General features: G+C 40.2%; 2 protein-coding genes and 1 non-coding gene across 14 annotated transcripts in view; 2 read left to right on the top strand and 1 right to left on the bottom strand.

Moving 5' to 3' along the window:
• Window positions 1-434: 434 nt before the first annotated feature.
• Window positions 435-3,366, top strand: LOC144704460 (O-fucosyltransferase family protein). Of its 12 annotated transcripts, XM_078576899.1 has the most exons (5): window positions 486-620; window positions 704-782; window positions 925-1,010; window positions 1,114-1,144; window positions 1,927-3,366. In XM_078576899.1, exons 3-5 carry the CDS (start codon window positions 964-966, stop codon window positions 2,989-2,991), a joined length of 1,143 nt encoding a protein of 380 aa, XP_078433025.1. In that variant the 5' UTR covers window positions 486-620; window positions 704-782; window positions 925-963; the 3' UTR covers window positions 2,992-3,366. The 12 variants fall into 12 exon arrangements, with proteins under 12 accessions (XP_078433020.1, XP_078433015.1, XP_078433023.1 ...); XM_078576889.1 differs by adding an exon at window positions 453-470 and having other exon boundaries at window positions 577-782; window positions 852-1,144; XM_078576897.1 differs by having other exon boundaries at window positions 477-782.
• Window positions 3,367-6,960: 3,594 nt separating this feature from the next.
• On the bottom strand, window positions 6,961-7,033 carry TRNAK-UUU (transfer RNA lysine (anticodon UUU)). The gene has a single exon. It is a non-coding gene; the product is annotated as a tRNA-Lys (tRNA).
• Window positions 7,034-7,097: 64 nt separating this feature from the next.
• Window positions 7,098-22,968, top strand: part of POK (Vps52 / Sac2 family) — a 29,235-nt gene continuing 13,364 nt past the window's right edge. Inside the window, exons 1-13 of the mRNA XM_078577477.1 lie at window positions 7,098-7,152; window positions 8,024-8,115; window positions 8,772-8,829; window positions 10,200-10,295; window positions 10,876-10,977; window positions 11,411-11,494; window positions 12,052-12,132; window positions 12,810-12,953; window positions 13,837-13,928; window positions 14,389-14,470; window positions 15,702-15,887; window positions 17,586-17,701; window positions 17,771-17,829. Coding sequence (XP_078433603.1) covers window positions 7,126-7,152; window positions 8,024-8,115; window positions 8,772-8,829; window positions 10,200-10,295; window positions 10,876-10,977; window positions 11,411-11,494; window positions 12,052-12,132; window positions 12,810-12,953; window positions 13,837-13,928; window positions 14,389-14,470; window positions 15,702-15,887; window positions 17,586-17,701; window positions 17,771-17,829 — 1,219 coding nt within the window. The 5' untranslated portion in view covers window positions 7,098-7,125. The remainder of the gene's footprint in view (window positions 7,153-8,023; window positions 8,116-8,771; window positions 8,830-10,199; window positions 10,296-10,875; window positions 10,978-11,410; window positions 11,495-12,051; window positions 12,133-12,809; window positions 12,954-13,836; window positions 13,929-14,388; window positions 14,471-15,701; window positions 15,888-17,585; window positions 17,702-17,770; window positions 17,830-22,968) is intronic.

Genomic DNA, 22,968 nt, shown 5'->3' with positions numbered 1-22,968 from the left:
GTTTTTTTTTTTCAAAAGCGAACAAAATTCGCACCACATTCACACAAATTCACACATTTGCACAAAACTAGAAAAAAATTTGCACAAGGCGAACAAAAGAACCGCACACGGGTCTGTGCGATGTTCTGTTCGAATTCGTTTTTTGTTCTGATCGGAAAACCGAACAGAACGAACAATTCGCACAAATTCGCACAGAACGACCATGTCTACATGGACGTGACGGGACACCCGACGGAGGGACGCGTGACGTAACGTGACAGATTTATTTGTATATGCTGGGACGCGTGACGGGACGGTGACGTGAATAAATTTTCGTCACGTCACCGTCCGTCAGGTTCCGTCATCCGTTCCGTCACGTCCGGGGCGTCACGTCCCGGACGTGCCGTTCCCTATCTTGAAGTGATCGTCGTCTGTTTCAAGAGATTCCCTCTAACAGAGTGTAGATCTAGGTTTTTTGACGATCTGTCTGGGTGAGTTTTCGGTTATATACTCGATTCTAGTCGCAAATTCTATTGCTGAGTTTGCTGAAATTCTTCCATTTGATTCTTTAATCGTTTGTTTAATCAACACATTCAGATCATCGGATGATGCTAATTTGCTGAAGTACTGCGAGTCTCGTCGTAAATTCTATTGCTGATTTTGCTGAAATTCTTCCATTTGATTCGTTAATCCTGATTCGACTTGTTTTTGGAGAATGTTGAAGGAAATCTATTTCTAATCTCGATGAACGACCTTATCTACCACAATAAGAACGCGTTCATGGCGCGTACAACGCTCTCGATGTAAATTCTACCGCTGATTTTGCTATGAGTCTTCCGTTTTATTTTGCTAATCCTTTGTTTAATCAATAGATTCAGATCATCGGATGAAGCTGATTTCCTGAAGTCCTGCGAATCTCTCATTCGTTCGTTCATTCGGATGCAGAGCTCTTCGGAAAACCTGAAGCGACTAGTTTTTCGGTGAATGTTGGGGAAAATTATTGTTCTCGATGAACGGCCTCATCTGCCACAGTAAGAACGTGTTCAACGCGCGTACAACTGTGTTATGCAATCTGTGCCTCATTCTTCTGATCTTTCTCTTCCTGCGAACTGCTGTGGATACAACCTTCTTGAGCTTCACCTGGACGAACAGTCTCCAATCAGAGGTTTTTTGCAATCATGCGTTCCCTCATCAGTTTATTTCTAGAGATTTCATCGGCGGGTCGATTTGTAACAGATTTTCTGTGGCAGAATTAAGGTCTAGGTTTTTGAGGAATTGTTCGAGAGAGTTTTTTTTTTAATTCATCCGATTTCTGTAGTTAAGAATCGTTGCAGATACGATCGCCAGAGATTACTAGTTTTGAATTGGTTTCTTACATTTCATATGATTACCTTGGTCGACTATCAACTTAGAATCGCAAATGGAGGTGATTTTAATGAAATACTGAATATTTGCTAAAAAGAGTCATCATTCATCGGTCTTCTGGAATCTTGCACCCTCTTAATAGTTTATGTGAAGAGATTTCCTCGGCATCGGTTGTTTTGAAGCAGCTTTTCGATAGTAGAATGTCGATTAAGGCGTTTGAGGATTCGTTCTAATTGTTTTTTCGACTGTGCACCTGATTCGCACAGTTAATCTGAATTCATTTTTGCATTTGATGTGATCATAATTGGTCTAATTGGTCAATACCGAACATAGAAAGGATGAACAAGAATAACATTCAACCCTCATATGCAATCTGTTCCTTGTTCTGCTGTTCATCCTCTTTCTGATTATGCACTTTATTATTCAATTCATCACTGATCCATTGCCGTTATGATCACCGGAGATCGCTAGTTTTCAATTGGTTTCTTGCATTTGATATGATTATAGTTTGTCTAGTCAACCAATTATAATAGCAAATGGATCTGATTTCCCTAAAATACTTTATTTTGCCTTAATTCACAGTCTCCAATCAGAACGAACAAGTTCCTCAAGGTTCCTCAGATCGTGTGGGGGCTGAATAATCAGAAGATCGCCTTCGCCAGGGCTTGTTTGACCGCAAGACTGCTCAATCGCACGCTTCTTCTGCCGAATTTGAGCGCATCCTTATTCTACAAAGAGATCGATCAGCTGCAGCCGATATCCTTCGACAAGGTTTTCAACTTTACCAAATTCAACAATCAGTGTGGCGGGTTCGTACGCTTGGGAAGATCATCAGATCTTTCCAAAAAAGGAAATCAGATTGAAATCCAGAAAGGCAGCGGAAGAAGATGGACGGCGGAGAGAGATCTAGAGCAATTGAATCAGATCCGATCGGGCGATGACGACGCCGCAGAGGTGATCAGAATCACTGGCAAGAACCCCTTCCTCTGGCCCGATCACTGGCCATTGAATCACTACGCAAAGATCTTCGACTGCATGGTTCTCGTTGACGAGATCGCCGACGTGGCTTCCAAAGTCACCGCCAAGATCAGATCCGACGGCTCTCCTTCCTACATCGCAGTTCACATGAGAATTGAGAAAGACTGGATGATCCACTGCAAGCATCTCGAGCAGAGATCAAACAAGCGCGAGATCTGCAGCAGCAAAGACGAGATTGTGTCCAGAATTGGGATGATTCCCGGGCTCGTTCTTCCGGCCATCGTGTACGTCGCCGTGGCGGACTCTCTTCTAGAAGATCAAAGTTTGTTGAAGGGGTGGAAGACGGGGCTCGTGCCATTGGATAAGAAGACGGTCGGAGCGTGGGAGCTGTATGAGCCGTGGCCGTATTTGATCAGATCGGCGATCGATTTCGAGGTTTGCAAGAGGGCTGATGTGTTCGTGGGGAACAGCTACTCGACGTTTTCGAGCTTGGTTGTTCTGGAGAGGACGGAGACGTTGAGGAAAGGCGGGGCGAAGACGTGTGGGTCTTCGTATGCGTATAATCTCGTCGGGGATGATGGTGGGATCAGGGCGTGGACGACGGATATGGATGCTTCTGACCTCCAAGCCATCAGTTATGGTACCAGCAATATATCATGCCACAAATGAGAATTCCCTCTCATTCTACCTCTCTCTCATTTTATCTCTCTCTCTCTCTGTCTATCTATCTATCTATCTATCTATCTATCTATCTATCTATATCTACCTCTTCTCTGTATGTGTCTATCTCTGTCTCCTCTGTCTATCCTATTTCTATTTCTCTGTGTCTACTTTTATATTTTTTCTCTGTATATATCTTCTTCTTTCTGTGTATATCTATAACTCTCTATCTGTATCTGAATCTCTCTCTCTCTATCTCTCTGTCTCTCTCTATCTCAATCTCTTTCTCTGTCTCTCTCTATCTATATATAAGAGGATTGTATTTATTCATGAAACATCCAAAGAGCCCCAAAATATTGGTTATACAAAGTTCTATTCGAGAAATAGGGCTTCTAAAATACTTTTTTATAAAATGTTAAACTTATATTTGCGTCCATTAATGACATATATGTGAGCCAAAACAATTAAACACATTAAACATATTTTTTTGGTATTAGATTCTCTTATTATCAACTTCAACAATCCTTTACTCATAAAACTTAATAAACCCAAATAATTTCAAAAGAATCCTCGTCTATGTTTTTCTATGCTTCAAATAGGAGATTAATTTTAAGACTTTCAATGCCTCATTTTATTCCAGTATGTTCATTCAATTCCTTTCTAAAGTCACCCATGCACCTTCCAAGAGAAAAATTTCCATGCGATAATGAAATTTAGCAAGAAATATTTAGTTTGATTTTGGACTTATCAGTAAAAAAGTCATGGTGATGGTTTGATATTTTTTGCTACAAGGTATAATTTTATCTAAACTATGAAAGGGACCCTGCGGTAACAAATCTAAATTCATCTAAAGGCCAAGACCAAACCTTGGTCTAACTGAAAATTCAAATGACAATATAGCTTCAGTCTGGGATGAACAAACAACCATACCATCAATAAGCCATCAAAAAAAAAATCAAAATAACTGGAAATTGTAGCTGCTAAAAATATCCACTAGAAAAATCAATGTCCTGAGAAAAAATCTTAAGCTAGGTACTTGAATATCTACAGAAAAATATTGAACTAATCTCTGCACACAAAAAATGATATTCTGATGATTGTCAGTACTAATGTTTCCTCGAATAATATAGTGGTATTATTATTAACCGAGGATGGGAATTGTTAGTTTAATTTAAGGTGCAAGATTATATCAAAGGAGTCTAGAAAAATGTGAGCATATAAAACTTAAGTTTTTATCTAGTCACTCTTATTTCATTATCTCCAAAAATTAACAAATATTTCGTTATGTTTCAAATTTAAATCCATCTGGCTAGCCACGATGAAGATATTTATTTACTGATATGGAAATCGACATTCCCTGCACAATTTAGTTCTTTCAAAATTCCCTGCACAATTTATACAAATGTAGTAGGGAGAATATGGAGGGTACTCTAACGAAACAATGAAATCACTTAATTAGCTAGTATTTAAATTGGATCTCTTTTTACCAGTACATAATTTTATTGATGCGTATTTTGTTAGAAAGTATTCAAATTGAGTCAAAATTTATGATCAACTTATAATTTTATTGAATGGGTTATGTGAAGGTGTGTGATACAGAGTATTTTGAGCCATGAGGAGACATGTGCCTAGTGGATTAAATTTAAGAAACATTTTTCGGGGGGCCAGGTCATGGATATTCTTAAATAGACCCACCTTCTCCTAAACTCATGAAATTGGAGAATGAGCATCAAAACACCTTAAGAAAAGAGTAAATGGTATTGGAATGAAATATGATAGAGTAAAGGGGTATTCTGGGGATAAACACGTTAAAATTTATGTTTCCCTCCATATTTCCTCACTTTTTCATTCTTTTTTTTACGCTATGTAGATACACAAATATAAAAGTAGACGGAGAGGATTAGCGTGTATCCCCACTGAGGTAAGGGTGTGTGAGAGTATTAATGTAGTTTTCTTTACCGATTCAAAACAAATACATTTCCCTTTACCAATGATGGTGGGATAGAGGAAAAAACTTGCCCACTATACAGGTTGATAAACCTGGCTGAAGATTACATGTATGAATATTTTTTCTTCACTTGTTGAGGTCTTTTTGCTACAGTGCATTGCTTTGCCTAGGGAAAACATAGACCTAAGGTTGGTTTATTGTGTCTCAAAACTTCTTAGTTTTGTTTATCAACATCTAAATAGAAATTTCCTTATTCCTCCTAAACTAGTATATTCATTCAAAACCATTTCTCAAAACCTTGAAAAATGGCTTTATTTAGCACTGATTTATTCAATTCCATTTTATTTAATTTAGTCTATCACTGCATACCAGTCCACAACAAATAGTTTTAATCCATTAGAAGGCAAAAACTATATTATGTTTTAGCCAATCTCCCTTGCCTAGCATTCTACCCCCCCCCAGTATCATTTCTCTATTTCTATAAAAAAACTAGACGATCCGATAAATTTCTAGCTTTGTATGGTCGTGATGGAAATATATGTGACCAACAAGCTAATCATACATCCCACATCTATTCAATATTCACTGATACAATATATATTCATCATAATGAATGTGCAATGCTTGTAATGAAATCTGTCAATGCATGGATTTTTGCCATAAAGCCCTAAACTTTAAAAATTTGTTTTAATTACTAAAGACCATCTATGCGCGACCTTATAGACCCATGTATCTTTTTTGTCGACAACTCTTGTGGCTCAATATCCTTTATTTGCCAACATACTTTGTTATTTACTCAGACATATAGGTTAAATAATCAATGATTGATTTAACCCAATCCATAAGTTAAGTTTCCGACATGTGGGTTGGAAAATAAAGGTTATTGGCCACTAGATTTGTCAAATAGAAATGAACACCAACTATCTAGTGTCTCCATACTAATGGCTATGGGATTGGTCATACGCATCATATAAGTGAGACTAGATAGTGCTATTCTATCAATACATTTTGATGTCCTTCTCGACCATCCTTTAAATAAGAATTTTTGGAACACGGGTTTGAAAACTAGCAATCTCCACAGTATAATCCCATCATAATATAATAAGTCAGATATATCCCATCATAATATGCATTAATTGACTTCATTATAAGCATCATTTGTGTACTATATTGAACATATTTTACTCTTGAACAATGAACAAGATGTAGAATGTATGATTGGTTGCTGGCCATTTATATTTCCATTGCACTAAACTCTCATAAACATTTGCATCTATTCACATATCTAAACGTACCCATATCTATTTTTCCACTTTCTTATTCTAATGTTTTCACATCATTTTATCCTCTCTCTCTCTTGTTTCCCTTTTTTATCACTATCTCATATCTGATATCCTTCATATTACTTGTCATCACCTTATTTCACATTAGCTATAACCTTCTCACTTTAAGTATTCCATTATCTTGTATTCTGTACAAAAAATCACAATTGAATCATTGATTTTTTTGTATCACACAAGCTCTAAATTTCCTTCAATAAAAATATATTTTGATTTTAGAACTCGGATGACACATAAAAATCAACAATTCAATCTGTAATTTTTCCATTCCCCATGTTAAAAAACGATGTCTTTTCTGGATTGAAGGGATTTTAGAATTTTAATGAGATCTCAGAATGGAAGATTCAACTGTGAATTTATATAGTTTGAGCATCACGGGATGTATTTAAAATTCACAGTTTGAGCATTTTAAAATTCACAGTTTGAGAGTTGTTTTTAGCTTGGTATTAATAACTTTGAGCATTGGAGATAATTATCTGTGAGTTCATTATAACATCTATACTTGTTATATACTTTTGACAATTTGTAGAACAAAAACCTTGAAGTCGATTGAATATAATTTTTTTATATCTCGATGAATGGAAAGATCAAGGTCATATAAATAAATTTCTTCATTTTCAGGTGGCATTAAAAAATATATAATTGTTAAATAAAAAACTATTTTCAAAACCCAAGGGAATAATAAAAAAACGCCGTCTGTGGGAATCGAACCCACGACCACGTGGTTAAAAGCCACGCGCTCTACCGGCTGAGCTAAGACGGCTAGTTGTGGATGAATAGTCTCTTTTATATAAATACAATTATTAAATACCCAGTTAAACGCACTTCCAAAGCGTATGTTCAACCAAATCAGTCATGTCTTCACCCGCGGGAGATTTGCAGGTTCGCGCGGATCTTGTTTAGTGCCCGATTTTGCATCTTCGTTAATTTCTTCAACTATTTCTCCCGTTGAGATTGTGGAGTGCGCTCTCGCCGATTGATCGCATACATTGGATCTGATGGAACTCAATTTCTGCCAAAATATGGTGTTTTTTACGCTTTTTGTTGAGAAAAATTGGTACCCATTTGATTATATCTCCTTGGGAAGATCCGATGCAGCTAGACAGTTGGCTGCTTTTCGCCCGTTTCACCTGCCTTTATTAAATGGGTTAGATGTATCGATAATTATCAGATCAGAAGCCGTTTTATTCATTCTTGAGAAGAGGGTACCGATGTAGATCGATCATTGTCATGGGCAATGTGTCTTGCTACGGCCCCTATCGTGGGAAGAAAGTCGTGAATTAAATTTCTCTAAACTCGTCGATTTTGTCATTGTATTTCTAATTTTCACTTTTTGAGAAAAGGTTCGTGAATTATCTGAAATTATCCGGGAGAAAAATTGGTTATGACGACTATTTATATTTTGGTGATCTAACGTTGTCCTTGGGTTTCCACTTTTCAGTTTTTGAGAAAAGCTCGTGAATTATGTAAAATTATCTTGGAGAAAAGTTGTTGCCGTGTTTTGTCTCTGCCGTGTTCTTGATTTCACATGCATTTAGTTAACAATTTACATTTACCTGGAAATTTTTTTTGAATAAAATTTCATTTATCAATAATAATCAGATCAGAAGTCGTTTTATTGAGTTTTGAGGATACGGTATTGCTGTAGATCAATCATTGTCTTGGCCATTACTTCTTGATCCTTATGTAGGTTGAAATTCATGAACTTCTACATTCTAACTTGTTTCATCTTAACTTTCTTCGTTGATTTTAGGCTTCTGCAGATAACTTTGCAGACAACCCCAAATCTGGGTCCACTTTGGGAACTCTAATTGGAGATTTGAGTATAGAGGATGATGGTTTCGTGTAAGTTCTTAAGTTTAGCTGTGATATGATTAGAAAATTGATTTTTTAGGTTTTATATTTGATGGATTATGATACGCCTCCACCACTCTAATAATGAAAAAGAAACAGCAAAAGATTTGATTTCGCACACATTGTCTGTCGAGCACCTATATGCCTCATATGCGTTTATAGGAAGAGAGTATACTTGTTGACAATAGACCTCCCCTGCTATGAAATTTCCAGTCTGAGGATCATCCCTCGGCCCTTCCCCATATTCTTCCGTCCTTATTTATAGGCTTTATTCTAACCTCCTCTTTTTCCAAGAATGACTTGCCGGTTATTCCTCTTGGTCAGCACTTATTACTGTACGGGCTGGTCTGTTTCCCCATTGCCGGCCTTGTTCCTCGTTGGCTGCTCTCTCTTCTTCCTTTTCTGTTTATAGCTCAATTGCGATACCGTAACACATTACCAGTCTTCTTTTCAGAAACGTTTCGTTAACAAAAAAGTCAAGCCTGATATCATTGATAAAATCACGGTCGAATCCGTAGAGTATTTTTTTTACAAATTCCTTTGTGTTGTACAATTATATTTATTTTATTTAGGTATCTTTCTTCTAAACAAATCTCTTTATGTATCAGTGTTTTATTCAATGTTTGTACTCATGTTCTTTTTCATAGGGATGACGTATCATTGAATGGACTGGAAGATGAACTTCACGATTTCCAAAACAATGACGTGAGTATTCTTATTTGAATATTCATTCAAAAGAAATTACTTTGGTTGTCTATGGCTTAAGATTTGAAGTAATCTAAGATTGACTACTTTTTTCTGAAGAATTCCTCAGAGCTACAAAGTAGTTAAGTTTTGGAGTAATCAAAGTTTTAAAAAACAGAAGATTCTTTTCTAAAAAAATTTAAGATTTAGAAAATTTTCAAAAACCACTTTAGACGCAGAAATTGATGTTTTGATACAAGCAAGCTTTCGCTTGGACCTAATGACCATTGAACCTGGTAGACTCTTAATTTTAAGGGGCTGGCTTGTGATTTTAAAGGAGTAAAAGAAATATTATTGGGTAACAATGAACACGACCCTTAAGGGAGGGCTTCTCATAATGAGGAACTCAGCCCTTGCTTTAGTATCAATCGGTGGGAGCAAGAGGAAAGAAGATCAAATGCAAGTCTCACGGTAAGGTCGTCACTGAGATGAGAGAAGGAAAGGATGCTGGGGAGATTGTCAGTGGACAATGGATACCAGCAGAATGAACTTCGCATGGCGGAGAGAGGAATGATAAAAAACTTCAAAATTCTTCTTCTTGGCAGCCCTTCTAAAGGGATGGCTTCCCCTATTGAAAGGGAAAATGCATAGAGGGAAATGACAAAATGCCCCTAATGGACAAAGAGGACAAAAATAGCCTTCAAAGGGATTGGGGATCATAGCACATTGTTAATTTATGCAGTGGTCCTGTCAGTCCTTATCTCTACCCTCATCTTTATATCTAATCATTCTAGTTTAAGTACATTGATGTCTTGGCCCTCTCTAACCCCTCCCTTTCCTTCCATTTCTCTAAGTTTTTGAGAAGTTTGTCTTCAAGCTCCGTCTGTAGACGGATATTGACCTACCTGCTAGACAGAAGAGAGGAGTGGAAAAAAGACCGCCTTCTTTAATTGGTGGGGTTTCACTTGTTAAAAACCAGTGAGATACCAAAATGGGCGCGACCTGTGTGTGCATGTGACTTAAGTGGGCATCTTAATTACAGGGTCCACATAAGAAAAATAAGAAGATAGAAATAAAGGAAAGGGAAAGAAAGGAAATAAAACAGAAAGAGAGGAAAGAGAGCTTCTGGTTACAGAAATCATTGAAGGATGTTTCTTTTATTTGTGGCTAGAAATCATACTCATTAATAGTTTATTTATATTATCTGTTTTTTTTTTTTTAAACAATCATCAGTTATTTATGATACCTCTCCAAACATTTGCTTAAAAAACTTGAGCGGTTTTGTTGCGATTCAATATGATGGAATGACTTTTGAATCGACCATATGGGTAGAACGTATTCCCATTCATTTTAAGTTTCTGTTTCTATGTTCATACGGAGTTGTTTCACAGGATATTGCAAAGATACTGGCAAATGGTGCAAAATTAAGGGACTATACAAAGGGTGTTGAAAACAATGTTCGTCAAGTCGAACTGGAATCCATACAGGTGCGGCTTTTTGCATCTTCAAGTTATCTGTTTCAAGAAATATGCATGTTCCTATCAATTTAGAACTGAATGTTTGCAACTTTAGTGAAAATGTTACTCTCAGCTGATGTAAAACAAAATTTCGCCCTGAAATTGCAGAAGTGGAAGCATCTACTTATGACGTATTTTGCATCACCATTTTCTACTCTTATTTTGTCGTTTTACACGTAATTTTTGGACCACATTAAAGCTATTCTCCCTTGGCAGTTTGATGTTTGTCAGTGCCCCTACTGCTTCGTGAATGCTGGCTCTGATGACTGGGCCTCTCTTTATCTCTCTCTCTCTTTCTCTCTCTCTCTTCTTGCTGAAGCTATACACTCCTACAGCAATGTATATCGATTTTCCCTTAACATTCAGCTAACATAACAATTGGGGTCGCCATGGCTTTTCTTGTGGTTTCTCGTTGATATTTCAAGGGATCTATGGGAGCTATAGGAATGATTCACATTTACCCCTGTATTTTGCCTTGTGCATGCATGTTTATTCTTGTTTGCTATATTTCATCCACTTATTCAGGTTCATTTTCCTTCATTTTACTCAGGATTATATTAAGGAGAGCGATAACTTGGTTCTGCTTCATGATCAAATTCGTGATTGTGATATTATTTTATCTCAGATGGAAACCATGCTTAGCGGATTTCAGGTATTCCACATTTTTTCGATGTCACATTCAGTATTTTTTAATATAATAAAGCTGGGACATAATGTCCTTTCAAACTGCTGGTGATCACTCATATGTATATTTTATCTTTCAATTGAAATCGCCTCAAAATCAAATGCATTAGTTCCTCTGGATTTGCATCCTAACTCCTGGCATCTTCTGTTGATGTCATTTCATACGCCAAGTGAGGAAGAAAAACAAACTCCCTTGCATTCACTATTCGATATCTCATTTTTTCTCTCTTTTGTGCCATTTCTCGCGGATCTGTATCCACCATTTATACTCCTGTTCTGCAGATGTGTGGTATTGTCCTTATCCCTGTCAAATGACATTTTATTGCTTGCATCCTGCGATTATAAATTGACATCTCAATGGAATATCGTCTGAAAGTCATTGATTATCAGCTATTTGTCAGGCAGAAATCGGTTCAATAAGTTCGGAAATAAAAAGCCTTCAGGAGAAATCCATGGACATGGGGCTGAAACTTAAAAATCGAAAGGTGAGGTTTTTTAGTGTATCTTATAACAACGAATCAAGGGCGTATTTTTTACTTTTTTTCTTGATTAGAGTTGATGTAGTAGGCTCCATTGTAACACATTTGTAATGCTAGGTATCTAGTTAATTTGGATCATTCTATGCTTTTCCATACTGCGACAATGACATTGCTTTTCTGTTTATCATGACTTTGGTTTCTGTCGTTTTACATCAATACTTCATTTTCCTGCCTTTCAAGTGACTTTGTCCTCCTCAGAAACACAAATAAAATTTTCGGGAAAGATTAAACATTCAAGTATTTATAGATGAAGAAATGATGTACTGTAGTGAAGATGTTAGCTCTGTGTCCATTTTTGGTTGTAGGATGTTCTACGTATATACTTATGGCTTTGACTTTTTTCGAATACTTTGGTTGGATTAATTTCTACTCCCTTGATGGTGTACGCTACCTCTCTGTGAGACTACATACATTATCTGTTGCGTGGCGGTTGATTAGGAATAGTGTTATTTCTTTTCGTTTTCTTGATAAAATCGTGTTTCATAATGTCTTTTTTATTTTAGGTGGCGGAGTCAAATCTTGCAAGATTTGTAGAAGATATTATTGTTTCCCCAAGGATGGTGGATTTGATAGTTGATGGAGAGGTAAATCTGCCCATTTTATTAACTTTTAAGTCTCATTCGGGGTTCCACAAGTGTTTTTTTTATGAGGTCTTACCAATCTTTTAAGTGATGCCTGTTGTGAATAAATCTCCTTACCCTGGCAACGGATAATTTTCGATGATTTTAATGAGTCAAGACCAAGACTTTGGCATTCGTTGATGCATTTTTTTTGTCAAAACAATGTCCTTTACTTATGGGATTCTTAAATGATTTAGGTCGTAATGACCATCAACCGTTTATATCGCTCCTTATTTCTGCTGTGAATTAAAAACTTAAAAATTTATATAAAATCCTATCGCTTATTTTTTCTGTTTGTGGTGCATAAAGATAAGTTTATTGTCACGGCTTAATTTAATTAATTCTTTGAAACTGGAGTATGACTACAGTCTGAATGTTGAAGTCGTACCTGGAATGTCACTTGTATACAATCTGACAGACAAGGATGTGATTATTGTGGATATCGGCTTGAATATTGTCCCAATGCATCACTTTTTTGGAGTCAATGCAAGTATATTTTCATTAAGATGCTTATATTTATCATGTGTTTGACTTTGTCAGATTTCCGATTACAGAGACCTAACCCGAGCTTGCGTGTTAAGCTAAATTATTTATCTATCTAAACAGGCGAATGATTTTTTTTTTTTGAACTATCTAAACAGGTGAATGATGAATATTTAAGAACGCTTGAGATCCTAAGCAAGAAGATTAAGTTCACTGAAGTTGATCCCATGGTCAATGCTTCCATCGCACTTAAAGATGTACAGCCAGAGCTGGAAAGACTAAGACAAAAGGCAGTTGCAAAGGTCAATTTAAGAGGCTATATGTTTACTTGAATTAGCATTCGTTTGTTCGTCTGAGATTGTGGAGACTCGTTTGGACTGTCATCACCTAGTTTTTAGAAGATATTGAAACATCTTGTTCTTCTATGACTTGATTTATTACTCTTTTTTACTTTGTTTCATATAATCCTACCTTAGCGCAAAACCAATTCATGTAATAATAACTTTCTGGTGTATACTTAGATTGAAGATCCCACGAGAGGTTATCATTGTGCAGTCTGGATGAGCGCAGGGCGTTGGCTGATATCGAATAATATCTTAACAAGAAAAGTCACGCTAATCTCATAAGATCAGATAAATTATTTGATTAGATACATGTACAGGGGTGGTAGGAAATGAACCAATTTCCGTGTAGACCTCTACATCTCTGGAAGGTATTTTTAACCATTCCTCCAAGAAATTTGTTGATATGTTTTTTCTGGGAAAAGAAAAGAACTACCTCTTGTTTTATCTCCATAGGTATAGCCGTATATTGAAGTGATAACCACAGGGGCTATGCCTTCCGTGTTTAGAGTATCTATGGAATTCATCAAACACTGCTTTAAAACTTATTTGGAGGGCACAAGCTCGAATCCCACTGCCTCGTGAAGGTGTGGTTGAAACTGTCAGGCTTTGATTGGCGCACCTGAGTTATATAAAGTGAGATGACGCCTGTTTGACTCAATAAACGTTGACTTTGGAAATTTTTGAAAATGTAAGATTGATGTCATTAACGGATAGAACAGCCATTTAATTGACTTTCATTTATTCATTGTGTTTAGCATTTCGTCTAAGTTTTTAGCTTTGACATAGCTTCAGTTGTGATGATTTTCTGAGCTACTGAGGTAGTTTTTTTACTTTTTTTTAGGTATTTGAATTCATGGTTCAGAAGCTTTATGCATTGAGGAAGCCAAAAACTAACATTCAGATCCTTCAGCAAAGTGTTCTTCTTAAATATAAGTAAGTACCCTGCATTTATTGATTCCCATTTGTCTCGCCTTTTACATGGTTTAGTTATACTTTTGGCACATAGAAAGTGAATGATTATTAATGGGCAAAATATTTAAAAAATTGGTGCTTTGAAATGAACTTCTGAAGTTAATGACATCTACCAGAGCGTAGCCATTTGATTCTAATTATTTATGTGTCCATTTATTTTTATTTTTACTTCATTTCATTCTTCTTGCAAGTATGCGTGACTTGTTTACCAACATTTCATCAGAGACAATCAGTTTCGGAAAAATTAGACGTGTTTTTTTGTGAGGTTTGAATTTCAAGTCCCTAAACAGATGTCAATCAATTTTTTGAGGGAGCCGATCTTGGTTTTTAGATTATATTTTCGAAGAGCCGGATATCTGTTGTCAGGTAAGAGTTATTTATCAATTACAGTTCTTTGATCATACTGAATTTGGGATTGCAGGTATATTGTTGTATTTCTCAAGGAACATGGGAAAGAGATCTATAATGAGGTCCGCTCAGCATATATTGACACTTTGAATAAGGTACCCATATTTTTGGTTCTCTTACTGAAAGAAGTTGAAGCATTCATATTTCATTTTATGATTCCTTTATTGTGAATTAACCATGGCGTCAGGCAGTTATTTTTTTAGCTCTTTCCTCTTAATGTGAAGAATGCTAAAATAGCATCACTGATGTTTGCACTTATAAAATACAGATCACTGCAATAAAGATATCTTGGATGGTATTTGCGTTTTGTTGAATGCATCTATAAGATATACTTACATTCATGGGTCTTGATTGAATGTTGGTGGACCTCAAAATTTGGTAGGCATGCACCAAGCTAACGCTGGAGATCTAGACATCACTGTCCCCTTCCTCCACGTCCCTTTAAAATATGTATCCCTCCTTGCTGGAGAGCAGGGAATAAACCTTTTTTTTTTTGAAGAAGTATTCTGAATCGATGACTTCCCTGTCCTCGTAGTTATCGACGATGCTCACCCAGATGGATTTTGTCCCCTTGTCGATGTCCACTCCTCCAGCCTCCTCCGTCTTGTGGTCTCCGGTTGGATCTTGTCCCCTTCTTACGTATATTGTAAAATTTCCGTGGTTTATTTGAGGAACTAAGATTCTCGCATGCAAAAAGAGGGCATATGAATATGTGAAACTAGAAAGACCTGTGACTTCTCCATGAACTTTCTCTTTGAGGTAAAGCATTACTGTTTCTAAGCTATCCTGTCCAGAGCACGTAAGAGAAGAAAGTACCGGGAGGGGGACGGAGAGCAGAAAGATGCGGGAAGGAGGGCTGTACAGTCAGCTAATTGCTGTGGTGCTCCCGTTGTGTCTACTCTTGCTCCGGTGCGATAGCTGAAGAATGGAGAAGGGAACCAGAAGGTGAGGGTTCAGGGTTAGGGTTGAGAGTAAGAGAGTGCAAGGGAAAAGAACTTACTGGTGATTTCCCAGTGTTCAGGTTGCGGGACGTTTGTGTTATATGCCGAGATCCCCGCTGGCTATATTTCCAGATGGTCCTGGCCTTGGATCGTCCTCCTTGTGAGCTGAGAACACTGGGGGTTGTTTGGCCCCCCATTTCTTCTTGTTGATGCTGAGAACATTTGGTTTCTACCACTTGTCAGACAGGATCTGTGGCTCATCAGAAACTCAGATAGTTCATAATAAATACTTCATTATCTTGGCTTCATTAAAAATAGTAATGTGGTGATTTTAAAAAGTATTTGATTTTTTCATCATGTACATTATTATTTGATCTTTTTCCAGGTTCTCAGTGCACATTTTCGGGTGTATATACAAGCATTAGAGAAGCTCCAACAGGATATCGCAAACTCTAATGACCTTATAGGAGTTGAAGCCCGGAGTGGTGTTTTTGTTTTCTCCAGGGGAAAGGAGAACATTAAAAACCGGTCCTCTGTTTTTGCACTTGGCGACCGGCTTAATATTTTAAAGGTTTGACATAAGATAACAATTGACCTTTTCATGCACTATGTTATTCCCCTGTTCCACAATTAATGGTGCTATCTTCAATTTGAAAACTCCCAAACTTTACGTCTTATTCTTGTTTGTGCTGAGAAAATAGTAGACTTCATAAACCTAAACTCCTGTTTTACTGTAACCCTTGTGATTGATTTGTTAAAGGTGGCCTATTTCAGTAAATATGCTCATATGATTGGACATTGTGATTAGATTTCTCAAGGAAGTTATTAGTCATTTCTGTTTTGTCCTGATGTATTTTTCGTCTGTTGTTGGGAGGTGCAAGTTGCACCAAGTTTATATGCCTTACATTTGTTTAATTTGTTTATATCCGTCATTCATCTCCATGTTTGTTGATAATTACTATTTTATTTGGATGAATAAACTCTGACGTTGAATTTCTTTTGAAGCAAAGGCCTTTCTGACTGAAAAATATTCCTAAGATACCGATTGAATGCCTGAAATCTTGTGTTGCTGGCCATCATCTAAATGGTCCCTTGGTTTTTTTGGAAGAAATTAATGAAGATCACCCAAAATTTTTGACCCTCCCGATGTGATAAATAGATATGATCATTAAGTACACACAAGGCCCAAAGGCTACCGGTCCTTTGGTCATGGCCCTTTAAACCATGCCGAGGCAAAACCTGCCATTGCCTGTACAACAGCATCCAACGATGTCTCCTTTCCATGGAAGGTAACCTTGTTCCTAACATATTTCCCAGAGCACTGCAAAGGGTCAACCACACCCTTCTCGCCTTCTGGTACACCACCCTGTATAGAATCCCTGAGAACTCCAACCATGTGTTTGGCTGGTGAGCCTGCACTGCTCAGGAAAAATGGTATTCAGAGAAGAGATGGGGGCGGTCTTTGTGGCTGCCTGCACACATAACACATTCTGCCGAGGCTTCCGGGAGCCACCTCTTCTTGACAACCTTTGTCACCGGCCTTCGTCAAAGGAGCATAGAACATGGTCCCTTGCAATGTTTTATTGAAATAGATCTAAGATTTTTGGCTCAAAGCTCAGGTCATCACTTGTCATCTAGTGTTGTAATAATATCAGAAAGTCTAAACATGGAGATCCCATGTCAAATTGGAACTTATTTCCTTATGTTTTTGGGGTATTGATATTGTCATATGGTAAGATATGGAAGATGCATCAAATCACAGTAGCAGCATTGAGAGATCTGGAAGAACAAAGAGTAATCACATAATGTTGGCATATTGGATCCTGACATTAAGGTGGCAATTTCAAGAAATCGGTTTCAAGGGTATGCACACAATTACTGGAAGAAATAGTTTTTTTTTTTTGAAAATTCATGAGACGGTCACCCGAACTAATCGGTAACCACCCGACAAGTACATTCCTGGAGCCCTGAGGCTCTATTACATCTATGTTTGTCCTCTTCCCTCTACACCCCCACCTCGAGGGAACCATGCCGCCATGAAACCTTCTACGTCATGGGCTAGCCCGTCCGTTGAAACCTTCTACCTCTGGAAGAAATAGTTTTAAGAAAGAGAAAGGAGAAAAAAAAATTCACGGACGGATAAACATGAATGTATTCCAACAGATATTATATAGCTTCTTGTATTTTTACCGTGTGGGTTCATTGCAAATGTTATGGAGCTACTTGTTCAAGATTCTGTGGTGATCTAGTTTTATTTGCTCTCTTTCAGGAAATTGAACAGCCTGCACTTATTCCACATATTGCAGAAGCAAATGGTCTTAAATTCCCTTATGAAGCCCTCTTTAGAAGCTTACACAAACTTCTCATGGATACGGCTACTTCAGAGTATGACTTCCTGTTTTATCTGTTAAATGGCATTTGAATAAAAAAGTCAGACTTATAGACACATTTTAGGTACCTTTTCTGCGATGAGTTCTTCGGTGAAGACTCTGTGTTCTATGAAATATTTTCAGGTAATTTTCCCTCTTCGGTTGGGTCTGTTCGGAAATCTTAACAAATTGGCTACCACTTCCATAAAAGATATTTTAAAATAAGAACATCAAGAAAACCGAAATGCTTCTCCTTCAAAATAATTAATTCCTATTTTTTGAAATCGTAATTCGCAGTTTAACATCTTGATCTGCCAAAAGTCGGATATTTCATGCTGACTTTTCATCTGTAAAGACGTTGTATACTAGATCATAAATTTAGTATTTAAGAAGCTTTTGCATCACCCTTTTAGAAAGGAAAGTTTCTCGCTGAACCAAGAAAAAGAGAGAAAAATTTTAATTTCTATTCTTCAAAATTTCTTCAAGTGACATATCTTGTCTCTTGAAAATCCTCCCCATCTTTCTAGAGACGATACGAGAAAGAGAGTTGTAAACAAGAAAATGATTCTCTTGATCTGAGAATAGTGATTACAAGGGTTTATATAGGGGGCCCTAATGGGCCAAAGATAGAAGGGGCCAAATATAGAGAGGGCCAAACATAGAGAGGGCCAAATAATGCTCAACACTCCCCCTCAAGCTGGAGCGTGGATGTTTTCCACACCCAGCTTGGAACAGAGCTCTTCAAACCGAGGAGCATGAAGCCCTTTGGTGAAGATATCTGCTAGCTGTTCAGCGGACGGAACATATGGCGTGCCAAAATTTCCCGATTCAAGCTTCTCTTTGATGAAATGACGATCAATCTCGATGTGCTTTGTACGGTCATGCTGAACGGGATCATGAGCAATGCTAATCGCCGATTTATTGTTGCAGAACAGCTGGACAGGAGAGCTAACTGGACACCATAGTTCCCGGAGGAGCTTGGTAATCCAAAGTGCTTCGCAAAGACCATGCGCCAGAGCACGGAACTCCGCTTCAACACTCGAGCGGGAGACCACCTTCTGCTTCTTACTCCTCCACGTAATCAAGTTGCCGCCCAAGAAGGTGCAATAGCCCGATGTGGACCGTCGGTCGACGACAGAGCCTGCATAATCAGCATCAGTGTAGACTTCTAGACGCATGCCTGTATGACGACGAAACAGTAGTCCACGACCAATGGTGCCCTTCAGAAACCGGAGGAGACGATGAGCAGCATGAAGATGACTCTTGCGAGGAGTCTGCATAAACTGACTCAGAACACCCACTGAGTAAGCAATGTCTGGACGAGTGTGGGTGAGATAAATCAGTTTGCCCACAAGTCTTCTATATTGTCCGGGCTCAGCAAGCTCCTCATTCTCGTCGGCACCGAGTCGATGGTTCGCATCAATCGGTGTCGAAATAGGCTTGGAATCCTCCTTTCCAAGCTCGCAGAGAAGATCCACCGTATACTTTCTCTGACAAATAAAAATCCCGCTCGAAGAATATGCCACCTCTATGCCAAGAAAATACCTCAACGGGCCAAGATGGCGAATAGCAAACTCCGACGAGAGATACATGGCCAGCTCAGTAATGGTCGCCGTATCATCACCCGTAATAATGATGTCATCCACGTACACAAGCAGAATAGCGACTCCCCCTGACGTGGAATGGCGGTAGAAGAGGGTGTGATCTCCATTACACTGACGATAGCCACGGCGCTTCATGGCCGTCGTGAAACGACCAAACCACGCTCGAGGAGATTGCTTCAAGCCATATAGTGCTTTCTTCAGGCGACAGACAACAGAATTCGGAGACGACGGCACTAAAGAAGTATAGCCTGGAGGTAATGCCATGTAGATCTCCTCAGTCAAATCGCCATGCAGAAAAGCATTCTTCACATCATATTGCTGCAAAGTCCAGCCACGATCCGCAGCAAGAGCCAAGAGGATCCGCACCGTATTCAGCTTGGCAACGGGGGCAAATGTCGCCTGATAATCAATGCCATGCTTCTGAGTAAACCCCTGCGCCACAACCCGAGCTTTGTGCCTCTCAATAGAACCGTCGGAATTATGCTTCACAGCATAAACCCAACGGCTACCCACTAGATGCTTCCCGGCCGGTAGAGGAACCAAATCCCACGTCTCATTTTGAGCAAGAGCACGAAGCTCCTCCTCCATAGCCTGACGCCAATGCGAAAATGAAAGTGCAATGTCCACCGTCTTCGGAAGGGAAGTGGCATCAAGTGAGGTAAGAAGTGCATGATAGGATGGTGAGAGACGGTGAGACGAAATGGATGCCTCTAAGGGATAGAGAGGAGAAGAACGTGAAGAGGGCAGCACGGCTAATGAGGATTCTAGAGGTGGGGAGGACGACTGAGGCGGGGCATCGGAAGAGGACGTAACAACCCGAGGTCTTCGACGAGCGAGAGTAATACCATAGCGTTTTTCAGGCGGGCATCGGCGGATAGGAAGTGGTGGAGGCAAAGAAGGTGCTGCCGAAGAGGAGAATTCAGCAGCCGGGACAGGAGGAAGCTCCACATGAGGGACGGAGATGGGGGCCGGAGAGATGTCGGGAGGCACAATTTCTGGAGGCGAGTTGGGAGGCACAACTTCTGGAGACACGACTGGCGGGGCCGGAGAGGATGGACGAGAGACGGATAACGGAGGAGATGGTTGAGGAGAATTAGGAATTCAAGTGGATCGGATGAGGGTGTTGATGAAGGTGGCTCTGGAGAAGAGGAAGAATAGTAAGGAGAAATTCATTGAAAGTGGCATCTTTAGTGACGAACCGATGAGAGGGTGGATGATAGCATACATAACCTTTTTGCGTGGAGGAATAGCCAACAAACACGCATTTCACAGCACGAGGGTCAAGTTTATCACGACCAAGGCGATGGTTAGGCGCATAACAAACACATCCGAATACACGAGGGGGAAGATTAGTTCGAGAGAGAGGAGGGAAAGGCATGCTGAAGACGGTCAATAGGTATGGAAAAATCAAGCACTCTAGACGGAAGGCGGTTAAGGAGATGGATGGCGGTGGAGACGGCTTCCCCCCAAAGATACTTGGGCACATGCATATGGAAGAGAAGGCTCCGAGTCATTTCAAAGATGTGACGGAATTTACGTTCGGCAACGCCATTTTGTTGGGGTGTATATGGGCAAGAGGTTTCATGGATAATGCCTTTGTCTTGAAAGAAGGTGCTTAACGAGGTATTAACATAGTCTTTAGCATTGTCGGAGCGGAAGCGACGGATGGACGTAGAGAATTGAGTTTGAACAAGTGAGTAGAATTGGGGAATAACACGGGATATCTCCGATTTATTCTTTAAGAAATAGGCCCACGTGAAACGAGTTGCGTCGTCAATGAAGATGCATAACCATCGAGATCCGGAAGTGCTGTGAATAGGGGAAGGTCCCCACACGTCGGTGTGAATAAGAGAAAAAGGAGTGGAAGAATGAGAAGACGAGATAGGATAAGAAGTGCGATGATGTTTCGCAATTCGACAAGCATTACAAACAAATCGGTCCACAGAATGGCCTTGGAAAAGTTTTGGAAAGAGACGATAAAGGGTAGCAAAGGAAGGATGGCCGAGACGTCGATGAAGGAGCCACTGGCCGTGAGAAGCCGAAAGAGAGACTGCCGTAGCAGCAACAGCAAAAGAAGGCGAAGAAGGTCGAACAAGATAGAGCCCCTCATGCTCCTCAGCAATGGAAATCTTCCTCCCCGACACCTTATCACGATAAAAACATGAATGAGGTGAGAATGTAAGATCGTGATTCAAATCGCGAACAAGATTCGACAAGGAAAGGAGATGATGAGTTAGGCGTGGAACATGGAGAACTTTAGGTAATTGCATAGAGGAAGAGACGGCCACACGACCAATACCCGCCACGGTGAGAAAATCGCCGGAGGCCGTTTTGACTTTAGAGGATCCAGAAACGGGTTCATACGTTACAAAAGCTCTTGGATTAGGGGTCATATGAGCGGTGGCACCGGAATCAAGAAGCCAAGTGGAAGATGAAGAGGGATTGTCGGAAGGAGATGGGGGTGGAGGAAGAACGGTGGACATACCTGCGTGGGCCAAGGAACATGAGCCCACGACTGGAGGATCAAGCAAGCGGCGGAGGCGTTCCATCTCTTCCGGAGTAAAGCCGGCGGGCGAGGCACCAGTGGGAAGAAGTCCGTATGGCATAGGCACTTGACCCGGAGGAGGCACTTGGCTGACGGAAGGTGCGACGGTAGCGAGGTTGCTCTGTTGCACGCGCTTCCGTTGAAGCTTGTAGCACGTCTCCTTGGAGTGGCCCCAGACTGCCTTAGCCGACTCCAGGGACAGAAATTCACCCTTAACGCTGGGTGAAATGCTGTCCAAGAGCCAGCGATGAACAATCCCCTCGACATCCAGCCAATCGTAGTACTTCGGATCGGTCCGAGGAGGTCCGTCTTCCAGAAGGTGGCGCATGAGACGGCCTTTAGGGTAATTTGGACGTACTGGCGCCATTGCAACAGATTAAAGCCAGTGAACATGCCATCTGGCGGCACCCGAGGCAAAGAGAAAGGTCCTGGGGAGGAAGACCAGTTTCCCGACTCAATAGGCGCCGCAGGTGCATGTGGCGTCGAAGCCGGCGTTGAGTTTGGCGTAACCGAGGAGGTCGGAGCTTCAGGTGACTCAGCAGCAGCAATAGGATTCGTCATTGCTGAGATTTGGCCAAAGGAGAGGTGCTGAGATGGCTTGGACAGCACAAACGGCAGATGAAGGCCCAGTCAAAGCAACGCCCACAGTCGAAGCAAAGCTCACGGACGGCAGGCCGGACAAGCGTGCAGGAGGCTAAGGACAGCCAAAGACAAGCAAAGACAACTGTGCGCGGCGGTGGGCGGCCATGCGCGGCTGTGTGCAGCCATGCGTGGCGGAGCGCGGTCGTGCGCGGCTGTTGCGGTTGTGCGCGGCCGTGTGCGGCTGCGCGCGGCTGTGTGCGGCTGCGTGCGGGGCTGTCGCGGCTGTGCGCGGCCGTAAAAGCTCTGCGCGCGGCCGAAGAATGCTGCGCGCGGTGTGCGGCAGCTGCGGCTGTGCGAGGGCGACGGCTGAGCGCAGAGGGCAACGGCGGTGCGCGAGATCAGGCTGGCCGGAGAGCTGCCTGAGATCTGAGCGCAGGAGGAGGAGAGTCCCAAGAACCCAGATTAGGGTTAGGGTTAGGGCTCTGATACCATGTAAACAAGAAAATGATTCTCTTGATCTGAGAATAGTGATTACAAGGGTTTATATAGGGG

The sequence above is a fragment of the Wolffia australiana genome, chromosome 6, assembly GCF_029677425.1.
Source record: "Wolffia australiana isolate 7733 chromosome 6, ASM2967742v1".
Classification (NCBI taxonomy): domain Eukaryota; kingdom Viridiplantae; phylum Streptophyta; class Magnoliopsida; order Alismatales; family Araceae; genus Wolffia; species Wolffia australiana.
Note: the sequence above shows the minus strand (reverse complement) of the source record. Positions and strands in the feature narration are given on the sequence as shown.